Below are 13,963 nucleotides of genomic sequence, written 5' to 3' on the forward strand. Positions count from 1 at the left end.
ACCAATATTTCCTGAAAAAAGACATCTCTACATAGACAAGAATTAATAATTAAACACATAATAATTATATGAAATCCGTAAATCTCGAGTTTACACGTAAAATTTACTTTCGACAAATCTCTTCGACATGAGTGTTTCAGGTATGATGTTTATAAAGATCAATCTTGATATCTGGCCTATCTAGGTACATAATTATACAACAATTTCTATATTACTTTTCTGTACATATGTTTTCCAATCAGATAAAAATTTGCTTTTTGTAGTGCATTAAGTAAATCAGTAAAAATAAACATAAATTAAAAAATAATATGTATTTGGTCTTAAGTTGACACGATTTATGGCGCTTGCGCAGGTAAATCTCTCAACGTTATCCTTCGAAATTTTCATAGTGTACGAAAACATATTTTTATTGAACAATGAAATAAAAGGAAAAAATTAACATTGCTTAATGTAATAAAAAGGGCATAATAAATTATATATATTTATCTCATTTTACCTTTAATTTTGAATTTTGTCGATTTAATTAATCTTTCTTAAATTTTTACCATATAAAGAAAATTTAAGTATATTGGGCCATAAAATATAAATACATGTCCCAACAAAAATTTTAAATTAAAGAATAGAAAATATTCAAATAAAAATTGAAAATTGCATTTTAAATGATCACATTATCGATTGAAGATGCATATGACCTTGTCAAATGACATCACGTTACTAAATTAGGAGTTTACTACCGCGACAAATGTGTTGTCACATACACCATACAATTAAAAGATTCTATGATGATTACGTGTTTTGCAATTCATTTGCAATTTGCCATTCCTACTTTGTTGCCCCCACATCATTTAGAGGAAATGTAATGCACATATTCATTCATCATATCAAATACTAATTTACTTATATTTAATATATTATCCCTGAACCATGATAAATACTAATAAATAATGAAAAATGTAAATATATAATATAATATTATATTATTGGAAAAATTCTTAATAGCATTTATTACTACATAATAATTTTTACAGGTAATACTAAAAATATCTAAATATAATAAAATCAAGATTATCTTTTGAAATTTGTGATATCACATAAAAATATTATTCACTATTTACTAAGTAAGTCTTACTAAAATCAAGAATATATAATATTTAATTCTGTTATCTAAATATTATGTAATTATTTAGAATTTATAACGCATCTTTCTGCCTCTCCTATTTTTTTTTTTTTTTTTTTTTCTTTTGAACAATATAATCAATTTTAATTATTATAATTTATCATCGTTTATGTTTATTAATGACAAGGTACTGGTTTAAACTATCTGTCAAGTTTTTTATACTTTTTAGATAAATTATAAAAATTTAAGTATCATAATGACAAATAATTCAAGATATCTAGGATATCACAATAATATAAATAGAGAATATTTAACAGATGGAGATGATCATCGTGCACCATCAGATCGTACAGTATCTGAATATATTGTATCTACTGACCATGCTACAATGGTAATTTATAACTTTTATTCACAATTGTAAACATATATACTATAATTAATATGTTAGTAATTATGAAAATTTGCATTGTACATAAAAATATGTATTAAATAAATAGTGTATATATAATACAATATGTTACCTTATAATACTATTTACTACTATAATAGAACATTCAAGAGATCTATTATTTATTATATATGTACTTAAATTTGATAGATGAAATCAATGAAAAAAGACCATTCAGACAAATATGAAAAAGAAGAAGGAAGACAATCACGAAATGTACACAATAGTCGTGGTTCAATATTATCTGGATCTTCAAGACATAGTCTTCATCCCCTTAGTAAAAGTATTTCACATGGTAGCATATGTGACAATGGTTCAGATATATATGTTACAAGTGCTGCATATAGGGCAACTTCAGATATAAGGTTGTAAATATAATAAAATATAATGTTTTACATGTATATGATTGTATCATTATTGTTATATATAACTGTATCATTATTATTTAATCAATAGCCATGTATCACATCACAGTCTAACACCAAGTTCAAGATTAGGACATCGAGCACCCAGTCATTGTAGTTATGGTTCTGCAAAATCAGTAAAATCTCACACATCTAAAAAAGATGGTATTATTATAGAAACCATGTCGACGCCTAATCCTTTTTGCCCAAATACCAAAGGAGTTTGCTGTCTTATGTTACTTCTTAATCTTGGTTTAATTCTTGTTGCATTAGGCTTTGTTATAGTGATTCAATTTTTTCAACCATTAATAGTTTGGTGAGTATATATTTAAAAGGAGTTATATAATTTTCCTAGCTTCTCTTCAATTTTATGCAGAACAGTATTATAAATTTTAATAATTTATATTATAACTTAATTTCATAAACATATTGCATATAAAGGAATTTATTTTTAAGATTTCTTAAAATTAACATTTTGGAATTGTTTTAGGATTTTGGGAATAGTTTTCCTTGTTTTCGGATTCTTAACATTGATAGGAAGCCTCATATACTGCGTACATGTATTTCGAAATGCTAAACATCCACATGATATCAATCCAGAGGATCTTTATTGGACACGATATTGGCAAGGACATGTAGGTTCAGCACCTGAAGTATATTACAAGGCAGAGGATAAATATCATGATGATGGATACAGTGATCGTTTGAGCAAGTATTCACATAAATATTATGATCGGCAAAGATATTAAAGAAAAGAAAATCTAATTCATGTAAATGTGAATATATCCAATGTGTTTATAGTAATCTATACATAACTTACATATGAATTGATTTCAAGATATAAGAAATGTACATTACATATATACATTAATTGTACTAACATATTTAAAATTTAGTTTATGAAACTATATTTTGTATAAAATAGTAAGTATTATTTATTTTATACATATATATTATATATTTTATTTTGTAATGAGTATATTTTATTTTTATAACTTATCTTCATATGCATAATCCAGTAATATTTCTACCTTGCATGCAATAATAAAAATAAAAAACATATTAAGTAGCTGTATTACATCTCTAATTTATTTATCATAATTTATTTAACTATAAAATACATCTACCAGCGTCTTCTATTTCCAACTGTAGAGTCAAATAATTTTTCATTTAAAAATTTTCCTTGACCATCGAGAATGAAAAAAAACCTTCTGCCTTGAATCTTCATTGGCAAGTAAGATTTCATTTTGTGCCTTGCTAATGTAACTTTAACCTTATGGGTAAAGGACACATAATTAATTACTCATTATTTTAAATTAATTACTAATTTATTTTAATTATTATATCAAGTATTTTTAGTTAGTAGATATATTAAAAACAATATTATGTTTAGTTTGTTTAAATGAAACTATAAAATATTTTATTAAACTACGAATATATATACTTTAAAGTAAGATAAAAATGACTTTTGTTATTGTTATTAATAATAAATTTAAATAAAAATACATACCTTTTCAAGGGGAAGTGTAATGGTATCATATTTTTTAAATAAATGATTAGTGATTATAGATACATCTTTGCCACCTTTACGTAAAATAACATATTTTATAATTCTTTGATTAAGCAAATATAATACTGCACAGGCAGGAGGTCCTAAACATGAAAATACATGCGTGAAAATAAATTTCTAACATATTATGTATTATTTTAGATTTGCTTTATTTTATCTAACATATATTTATTATGTATTAGATTTCACCAATGAATATAAGCATGAAATATAATTATTTTATATTATTTATTAAATTTATTATGTTATTTTATATTATTTATTTTTACAAAGCTATTTTATAAATACTTGAAAATTAATTATATATATTGTATATTACCTATTGTTATGGAATATGTAAAGTACATGAAAGATGTTCCATTTATTTTTATATACTCTGTCCAAGATATATCCTTACGCCATGTTGTTATATATTTTGGATTATAAGTCGCCACTGCTATTAATGTATTACAAAGAAACCACCCATACAAAAGTAGTTTCACTATTATGAAATCATACGTGTCTTTATTCTTATATAATATTACATTATTTTGCACATTTGTATTTACGTCTCTCAAATCATTATATAATTGTTTCTTACATTCTCTATAAAATAATTAAATAAAACATTATTTAGGTACTTTACAAAAAATAATTTATTTTCATAAAATTGCATTTTTTGTATAAGTATAAATATAAATCATAAAAAATTGTTATATTACCTTATATTTTTTATTTTAAATGTACATTTGGACGAAGAGTGGAGAAATTTAGGAAGCATAGAATTCCTATATTTAGTATTTCTTACCAATGATTGATAAACAAATTGTAACTTACAAAAAGAATTTGTTGCACTTCTATGAGATAAAATATTCAACAGCATTGTCATATTATTTTACCTTTAATTATTTATGATTTATATCACTTTCATTTCATTTCATACTTGAATTACATTTATTTTATGAAATAAAATTAATTTAACATTTAGAACGTACACATTAGTACATCTTTTGGTTATGTTATCATACATCATGTATTATCTGCTATTACAAAGAAAACATTTCATTCATATGATTGCATGTAATTTGTAATTGTAGAAACATAAAACAGCATTATCTAATTTGCATTCTGAAATATGATATAATATAATGTATTATTTCAATAATAAATCGTAATGGGTAAAATAAGTATAATACTGAATTTAAATATACAGAAAAGATATAATATAAAATAAAAGTTTGACTATACAATGATACAAAAAATAATATTTTAAATACTTTGTAAAAAATTTTTTTTTGATTATCTATCTTCAAATAAAATTATAAAGAAGAAAAATTATTATATATTATATAAAATTTCATATTCTGAAAATATATAATATTCACGTACATTAGCGCATTAATCAGTCTTAATCATGAATGCTAAAAATAAGAAGCTTTTGGTTAAATAAATAGACTTAAAAATGATTAGAATATAGGTAGCATAATAAGCGAAAGCTGATAAGAAATTATTATTATTATTACTATTATTATTAATTCTTAATTTTCTTATTTCTGTATATTAAATGATGTTTCATATCTAATGAAACACATTTTATTTTTACATATTTTAAATTATAGTTATTATTTACAGTATATTATATTAATCGACATTTCTTAAATTTACAAAATATATACCATTAATATAGCTTTCGGAAAATATTGAAAAACTTATATCACTGTTGATATTAATCTTTTTCGTGTTACGTTTTGATTAACTATCGAAATTAACCAAACGATCAATTTGACAGTTTCCTTCGATCTCTTCACATCAATGAAATTGTTGACGTTTGTTGCTAGAACGATGCCCATGTATTATCAGCTGCTTTTAATAAAATAAATAAATACAAAATGGGTGACTTCTTGGCATCTAATAATATTTGTGGGCAAAATTTATTACGATTAGTATCTCGTGGAAATGCTATTATAGCAGAATTAATGAGATTAAAGGACTATGTGCCACCTGTATTTAGGTTATTTATATTCTATTAAATATTTTATATAAATGTTTTGTTATTAATATAAGCACGATTATTAGCCGAATTGTTATATTTTAATAATTCTTAAATATTACTTATAATATATTGTATAAATTGTATCATAAATATATTATACAAGTACATTAATTTTCTCTTTACAGCTTGGACTCAAAACAAATTATACAAAAGTATGGATCTATTATAATTGATTTTGTATATTTTAAATCTGCTAGTACATATGAGCAAAAAATAGAAAGTGACCCAGTAAGTACATAGGAAATGATAAAATTATATAAATGAACTCAAATAGTTTTTAACATTTATTTTAAATTTATAATAAAATTTAATATTTTCTTAGATTTCTTTATCTAAAATTATTTTAATTGTTCTAACAATTATTCTCTTTAGATACTTCAAGAAACAGATGAAGAATTACGAAGTAATTTTTCTGATATAATTTCAAGATTTTATTTAGCCTTTGAAAGCATGCACAAATATGTAACAGATCTAAATCTCTACGTAGATGAGTTAGGAGATGGAATGTATATTCATCAGTCTATAGATACTATTATGCTCAACGAAGAGGGAAGACAATTAATGGTATTTCTATAATTTATAAATATTTGTTTTGTAATTAAAGATATCCTAAATTATATTATTTCTTGATATTCATTAAGTTTAAATTAAATGATTAAATTTTAAAGTTATTTTTATTCCTGTTGCAATTATGATATTAAATTGTATTTTAAATTATATCTTAGAAATATATTAAGTATTGTCCTATATTAAATATTAAATTTCTTTTATTAGCTTTTTATTTTTATAAAATTCTATAAAACATTACAAATGTTCAAATGTTTATTATATGGTTGTACTATTTTTATAATAAAACTTTTGATGTATTGCATTTGCCTAAAAGAAAGGTAATAATCATATTTATGTTAATAGTGTGAAGCAGTATATTTATATGGTGTTATGTTGCTTTTGGTGGATTATCATTTTGAAGGATGTATAAGAGAAAGATTACTTGTTTCTTATTATCGATATAATGCTCAACGTTCATCCTCTACAAGAGTGGATGATATATGTATGTTATTACGATCAACAGGATTTTCTAAAATTTCTAATAAACGACCTGCAAATTATCCTGAAGAATATTTTAAGTAAGTTCATACAATTTTTTCATTTTATAATGAATCTATATCTGTTTTATAAAAGATTGATTTTGCAGAAGAGTGCCACTAAATGATTCCTTAATTGAACATATTATTGGACGCTTGCGTTCTGATGAGATATACAATCAAAGCCTTGCTTTTCCACATCCAGAACACCGTAGTACTGCTCTCTCTAATCAAGCATCAATGTTAGTTATAATTTTATCATTTAAACCATCCATATTACATACTCATACAGCTATAATGAGGGAAACAGTAGACAGATTTTTCCCTGATAACTGGGTGATCAGTATTTATATGGGAATAGTAATAAATTTATGTGATTGGTGGTTACCATACAAAGCAGCAAGAACAGCACTTAATAATACTTTGGAATCATCAAATGTAAAAGTAATTGCACAAAACTATGGTCAAAAAATGAAGGTAACTACATTTTTTATTTTTAATGGTAAAGTGTTCCCCAAATACTTGATTTTAAAATAAAAATAATTTAAAATATTTTACCTTATTTTATATATATATATATATATGTTATTCATTATGGTAAAAATTTATTTTAGAAATTAATATGTGAAACAGAGGAAGTGCAATTAGCAGTGACTTTAGACGAGAGTGCAATAGGTTCTCTGGTAAAATTAGTAAGGGAGTGTAATGTAGTATTACATTGGATACTTTTACATACTGCAACGTCAACTATATCATTAGAAGATTCAAAACGTTCACGCATGCTTAGACAATTAGTAGTGACTGAAAGCAAATATACTACATCTGATTGTCTTCAATTGTTATTAAGTACTGCTCAAATTGAGCAAGGTGTTAAACAATTATATAAAGACGTATGATTGACATTTCTTACATTGTATAATTATGTGAATAATTTAGGAAAAGTTTCATTAACTTTCTTTTCAATTTTTAGTTGTTATTTGGTAAAGAAACTAAATGGATTAGGGATAAAGGAACATGTGTTGAACGTATAACAGATCTTGCTCAAATATTTGGTGGTAATAAATCACTTGATGGTATTGAAAGAAATCAAAATTTGCATACTTGGTTTATGGAGATAAGTAAACATATTGATTCATTGCAACAAGAGGATGGAAGAAAAATAGTGCAATTATTACAGGCATTAGAAGAAGTGCAAGGTAAATATAATTTACTTACAGATAACATATATCATAAATAATGCAGTAGAAGAAGAATGTACAGATCCTTCCTGGACTTCGGAAAGATCATGGAGTTACTTTTAGGACGAAAGACATGTTTTCGTTTCAGACAATAATTCTGCAACTTTCATTGGTAGACTTGCTCGTGAATAAAATAGAAGAAATTATAATTAGCTTAACTCTTTATTATGATATTGATTCATAATAAAATGTTAATTTTAATTTCAATAATAATTTCAGAATTTCATCAATTGGAAAACAATTTACATATATCACAGTATTTAGCTGATACACGAGAAATATTGCATAACATGTTGCGTACAGGAAGCATAACGGAAGATACTATGATAAGTTTAAATATAGTGACAGATTGTTGTTACGCATGGAATATAATGGAATCATTTATTGATACAATGCAAGCTAGTATAAAAGAAAGTCCTCCTACTGTAATAAAATTAAAAGCACTTTTTTTGAAAGTAAGCTTCATTTATGATTTAAAAAATTAACTTTTATTTATAATAATCAACATTTCTTCTACTGTAGCTAATTTATTTTCAGATGGCTTCAGCTTTAGAAACTCCTTTATTAAGAGTAAATCAAGCACACAGTGCAGATTTATCATCAGTATCACAGTACTACAGCAGAGAACTAGAAAAATATGCAAGGCGTGTCCTGCAAATAATACCTGAAACTGTATTTGGTTTACTTGCTGAAATAGTACATCTTGAAACCAATGCCTTTAAAGAAATTCCTACTAAACTGCCAAAAGACAAATTGAAAGATTATGCACAATTAGATGATAGATTAAAGGTATGTATATATTTTTAACTTCTTTGTTTTATTTAATTCAGTCAAAATTTAGAATGAACTCATATTTTTAAGTCATCATATAATAATAACAAATTATTTTAGATGGCTAAATTAACATATGCTGTATCAGTATTTACAAAGGGAGTGTTGTCTTTAAGAAGTGTTCCATTAGGTGTATTAAGAGTTGATTCACATCGCCTTTTAGAAGATGGTATACGACAAGAACTTGTAAAAAAAGTAACTCTAGCTTTAGATAATGGTCTTATTTTTGAACCAAAATCAAAAGTAAGATTTTATTGCAATGTGTTTATTGTGAAGATATTTTATTACAAATTGTTATTAATGACGTGTCATTCCAGATATCATTGTTACAAAAACTTCATAATTTAACAGCAATAATAGATGGCTACCGTAAATCATTTCAGTATATTCAAGATTACATAAATATTAATAGCTTAAAAATATGGCATGAAGAAGTTTGTAAATTCATAAATATTTGACGTGTATATATTTATTTATATTAATATAAATTTATACATGACTTTTTATGATTCACAGATAACATATATCATAAATAATGCAGTAGAAGAAGAATGTACAGGTTCTTCTTGGACTTCGGGAAGATCATGGAGGTACTTTCAAGACGAAAGACATGTTTCCGTTTCAGACAATAATTCTGCAACTTTCATTGGTAGACTTGCTCGTGAATTACTTCGAATTACAGATCCTAGGTAAATATTTTTTTGTATTTATATATTATAAGTAAATTTATTTTTTGTACTACTTTACTATATGTCTTTTATTATTTTGTATAGTTTACATTTTCATATTAATTGCTTTTCTAAACTTAATATATAGATATAACATAATTAATATATTATAGTATTCTATATATTCTATTGTATTGTCATTAATCAATAATTTTTACACTCATATTTTTAGAACAACTGTATATATTGAACATTCTCTTGCCTGGTATGACCTCAAAACACAAATGGAAGTATTAAATTATAAAATTTTTTCAAGAACATTAGAAGCAATTGGCACACCCGGTTTAACTGGTCTTGATAAACTTATTTCCTTTTACATTATTACTGAATTAAACAGTATGATACACCATATAGAAAAAAATATTCGCAATAAAATGTGGTCATCTACAATTGATTATTTTGATGCAATATTGAATTCTGTGGATGGTCCTAAAGGTAATGTTATTGAATGATGATTGTTATTTATACATCTATAGTAATTTGTGAACATTTATTTTATCAAATATGTGTATTTAGGTAACATGTCAAAATTTCACAGTTCCATTACTGCTCAAACAAGTAAATTTTGTCCACAATTACTTGACTGTGTATTGAAAGTCGGACATTATCAACTTCTTAAGAAAAAAATAGCGTATGAATTAAATACAGCTTGTAAATTTGAAGCAAAGCATATGGAAGCGGCATTGCAAACATTAAACACGTATGTATAAATATTAAAAAAGTATTTCCTGCTCATATTAATCTCCTTATTTCATATATTTTTACGGCTTCCAGAGCGATATTATTTGAAATTGATAAACAAAATAGCAATGAACAAACTGAAACCGAAAAGAATGAATTACTACACGAGCTTAGTATCAGATTAGATTGGGCTGGTATAAGCAATCCCCATAATAATATTTATATTAAATCTCCAAATATAAATAATATTGCACTTATTATGTTTTTACTTACTGTATTACAATTATCCAAATTACAATATTGTAAAAATACAGGTAATTGAAATATAAGTATACATATAAATTTTAAAAAATAATGATATATACATATAAATAATTATAATATATAAATAAACAAATAAATAACTTTACGACACAATTGCAGGAAGTCTTTTGAGTAAAAGACCTCAAGATCCTCTTGATGCTGTAGTTTTTGTTATTGGAGTACAAACTATTTTACGTCAATGTACCTATTCTGCAATGACACGCTATGTTAAATATCTTTGTATATATGTTCTTTCTTGTGTTGCTTCAGATAGGTATAACAATTTTTTACAATATACTTAATAGAAAAAATTCCTCATTACGTATATTAAAAACATTTTGCTCCTTGCAGTATAAAAGCAGGAAGTGATGGAGAATCAGAAGGATATAATACTTTACATATTCTAGAATTATTTACGAGATATTCTGGTATACCACGGTCACTTATACTTAAAGAAATTCCTATGATCATTATGGATCATTTCCAAGCAAAGACTGCTAAATAAATAATATAATTTTGTGGCTAAAAAAGTAATTCGCATTACATTGAAATATGAAAAGTATAAATATCGTTTATTTTGTACATACATTTAAATATGGATCTGTATTTTGTACGTACATGTATTTTAATATATGTATGATTGTATCAGTTCTTGTTAAATGAAAAATAATAAAATTCTATTACTATTACAAAAACATGTAGTTATTTTTCTAATAAATACATTATTTATTTACAATAATCATTAAGTACTATTATTTCCTAGACAACTGATTGTTGTGTTCAAAATCGATACCTTTTGATATTCCTGAGTGAAATTTGAGAATATTTTTTATATTATATACTAAACAGGTAATAAAGTAATAGTATTCAATAAATCGTTTAACATATTCTGCTAAAAAGATACAGCTGTACTGCATAAAAGATTATACATTTTTTTTCATCAAAGATACCTTTATTTTAAATAATGAGTAATGTCTGCTTCAATATATTGCCGATTTCTTTTTTTAAATTTTTCATCGAAATGTATGAGAGCACATCGATTGCGTCAGCAGCATTAGGAATTTTAAATGACGCAACTTATATGTTGCTAATAATAAAGATGTTAAATGTTACAATAAATTATATCACAAAAAATAAAATATGAAAATAAATATGAAAGATTCTTAATAACAATATTTATCAAAATTCGATCAACTGAAGCTTTTAATTATAGTATATCTTACTCTGAAATTCAAATAAATTAAATTTTTATATTAAATTTTCATGTAACGAATACATATGTGAAACTATAGCTGCTCGTCATCCCTATCTGCAGCAGAAATTTACATACGCATTGGCGGCTCAACACGGTATTCGGTGCGAGCGGCGGCAATACGGCGCTTCTCAAACAATTTCTGCTATATCCTCGTTTCAAATTGCATTAAAATATTATTTTTAAACCCACACCAAACATTATCACGATTACGTAATTATGTAGTCAATTTTAAATTGTATCATATTTTATATTTTGTTAAAAATGACAAAATGAACGACATAGAAATTTTTGCCGGCAAAAACGGCCGTTATCAGAGCGTGAAGACGCCGACCGCCGCTTCACTTCCTCATAGATTACGAGAAAATTTACTGTAAATATTTAAGAGGATATTATAATACTCATTAAAATGCTTATAAAGTAAAATTATTTTTCTTTTATTATATTTTGCATTATTTCAAATTATATACACAATATTTTAAATAAATAAATGAAATAAAATAATATCATTGATAGGATATATGGGCGGCTAGGACGTCGTTGACGCCGTCAGCGGTGACTGCAACGGCGATGCTGACGGCCTGCTACAAAAGAGACTGCGATAAACTCCGGGCGCAGTCTTTCTTGCTTATACGTGCGGTTACAACATGGTCTATTTATACTTAGAATTTAAGTTGCAATTTCTTAAAATTTCAGATATCGTATTGATGCCAAAATGTGTAGAAAAAGTGTTTATTATATTCTTATTATCATTAGAAACAATATTATATATTAACACTATACTTTTTATGCTTAAAATCTAAGTTGCAATTTTTAAAAGCTTTATATAATATCGTGCTGATATAAAAATACGCAGCAAAAGTGTTTATTACGTTTTTGTTATGATTAAAATAATATTTTATATTTATACCACATCTTTTATTAATCACTGATTTGTATATCCATATTATTTTTAAATATTTAGTATTAGTAGATTTCCATTTCGCTTACAATATATATATATGTACATAGGTATTTCAAATTATATTATGTATTATATACTTAATATAAGAAAGCAAGAAATGGAGTATGTAAGTATCATAATTTCTCAATTATATTTATATTCCAACTTTTATGTTGCATTTGTGATTAATGATTACGATATGACCTCGTGGTATGTATCAACTTGAATTTAAGAAGTTCATCACTCTCGTAATACTATAATTTGCATAATAAGTATTGCAGAATGAAGACAAAATCATATTGATATCAAATTTTTATTCTTCTTTAATATTATTAAAAATTGTATGTATCAAACTAAATCAAAATTACAAATTTTCAACTTAGTTGGAAAATGTTTAATTTACTATTTCCTACAATTTAACAATATGAAGTTGTCTAATATAAAATACAAAATAGAAAGGAAAGAAACATATGAATGACACTTATAGTTATTAAGCTAACATTAATATTTTTCATTCAAAGTTTATACTCTTCTTACACATTGTTTTCTCTTCATATATGTATATAAATCTATTTATTTCTTTCACATAAGAATATACTATAAATAAGAATTAATTAAACAATTTTATTATATAATTTTTATAAATGTACAAGTATAATTAATAAGGCTTTTTTTAATACTAGAAAACCATGCGAGCAAGTGTCATTATTGTATTGGCTTTCGCCGCTGGGATTGTTGTAGCCACATCTAGAAATCATAATTATTCTCATTTCGTAAAACATCATGCAAGACCACGAGTAATTCGAGGCTTTAAACCTGAATATATGTCTACGGCATATGGTTTCGGGAAAAGGCAAAGTACTATCGATGTTCCAAAACTCAATAAACAAGAACGAATTTTATCAACACTTTTACGCTATTTTCCACAAGGGTACATACATGTTTTAATAATTTAATTCTGTTAAATTATTCCCGTATATCAACAATTAATAAGAGAGATGCAAGTGTTATTTAATAAAATAATGAGCAATCAAATTTTTTGATATAATTAATACGATATAAATATTTTAATTTCAGAATTCCCGTAGATTGGTTACTTCAACAATTGAAAACGAATCCAACCTTTGCTACGAAATTAACACAAGCGTTAATGGATGAACGTACTGATTTTACGTCAATGATAGATCGCTCTAATCCAGAAAGAATAACTTGGCTATATTAAATCTTTTATGTATGATCAAATGATATATACAATTCCTAGCTATACCTTCTAGTTTAATAAATCTGCGATATTTAAAAAACTCTTTTGTTGTTATTAACACATTAGTTTC

The 13,963-nt window shown here is 24.9% G+C and overlaps 5 protein-coding genes across 8 annotated transcripts in view; 4 read left to right on the forward strand and 1 right to left on the reverse strand.

Moving 5' to 3' along the window:
* Window positions 1-11: 11 nt before the first annotated feature.
* On the forward strand, window positions 12-2,934 carry LOC139986478 (uncharacterized). 3 transcript variants are annotated; one of them, XM_072001860.1, is made up of 6 exons: window positions 12-140; window positions 1,029-1,118; window positions 1,347-1,508; window positions 1,716-1,930; window positions 2,022-2,285; window positions 2,460-2,934. In XM_072001860.1, the coding sequence occupies exons 3-6, from the start codon at window positions 1,374-1,376 to the stop codon at window positions 2,716-2,718; spliced, it is 873 nt and encodes a 290-aa protein (XP_071857961.1). In that variant the 5' UTR covers window positions 12-140; window positions 1,029-1,118; window positions 1,347-1,373; the 3' UTR covers window positions 2,719-2,934. The 3 variants fall into 3 exon arrangements, with proteins under 3 accessions (XP_071857961.1, XP_071857963.1, XP_071857962.1); XM_072001862.1 differs by having other exon boundaries at window positions 2,040-2,285; XM_072001861.1 differs by lacking the exon at window positions 1,029-1,118 and having other exon boundaries at window positions 18-140.
* A 102-nt stretch (window positions 2,935-3,036) lies between these two features.
* LOC139986483 (uncharacterized) lies at window positions 3,037-5,007 on the reverse strand. Of its 2 annotated transcripts, none has more exons than XM_072001868.1 (5): window positions 4,908-5,007; window positions 4,241-4,558; window positions 3,859-4,124; window positions 3,480-3,622; window positions 3,037-3,242 (listed from the first exon to the last, which is right to left on the reverse strand). In XM_072001868.1, exons 2-5 carry the CDS (start codon window positions 4,405-4,407, stop codon window positions 3,093-3,095), a joined length of 726 nt encoding a protein of 241 aa, XP_071857969.1. In that variant the 5' UTR covers window positions 4,408-4,558; window positions 4,908-5,007; the 3' UTR covers window positions 3,037-3,092. The 2 variants fall into 2 exon arrangements, with proteins under 2 accessions (XP_071857969.1, XP_071857970.1); XM_072001869.1 differs by having other exon boundaries at window positions 4,241-4,561; window positions 4,908-4,924.
* Window positions 5,008-5,036: 29 nt separating this feature from the next.
* Strump (WASH complex subunit strump) lies at window positions 5,037-11,132 on the forward strand. The gene is made up of 17 exons (XM_072001750.1): window positions 5,037-5,529; window positions 5,697-5,799; window positions 5,944-6,135; window positions 6,484-6,698; window positions 6,767-7,133; window positions 7,271-7,546; window positions 7,627-7,852; window positions 8,114-8,349; window positions 8,432-8,683; window positions 8,786-8,968; window positions 9,043-9,159; window positions 9,242-9,414; window positions 9,626-9,888; window positions 9,970-10,153; window positions 10,228-10,448; window positions 10,558-10,711; window positions 10,789-11,132. Exons 1-17 carry the CDS (start codon window positions 5,408-5,410, stop codon window positions 10,940-10,942), a joined length of 3,438 nt encoding a protein of 1,145 aa, XP_071857851.1. The 5' UTR covers window positions 5,037-5,407; the 3' UTR covers window positions 10,943-11,132.
* The window catches only part of LOC139986491 (small ribosomal subunit protein eS10), a 30,439-nt gene continuing 23,364 nt past the window's right edge, over window positions 6,889-13,963 (forward strand). Inside the window, exon 1 of the mRNA XM_072001882.1 lies at window positions 6,889-6,897. The gene's annotated coding sequence lies outside the window, so the exon portion shown is untranslated. The remainder of the gene's footprint in view (window positions 6,898-13,963) is intronic.
* Window positions 12,650-13,933, forward strand: LOC139986795 (allatotropin). The gene is made up of 3 exons (XM_072002403.1): window positions 12,650-12,759; window positions 13,316-13,563; window positions 13,710-13,933. The coding sequence occupies exons 1-3, from the start codon at window positions 12,691-12,693 to the stop codon at window positions 13,852-13,854; spliced, it is 462 nt and encodes a 153-aa protein (XP_071858504.1). The 5' UTR covers window positions 12,650-12,690; the 3' UTR covers window positions 13,855-13,933.

This window comes from Bombus fervidus, chromosome 4 (assembly GCF_041682495.2).
Source record: "Bombus fervidus isolate BK054 chromosome 4, iyBomFerv1, whole genome shotgun sequence".
In the NCBI taxonomy this organism is placed as follows: Eukaryota; Metazoa; Arthropoda; class Insecta; order Hymenoptera; family Apidae; genus Bombus; species Bombus fervidus.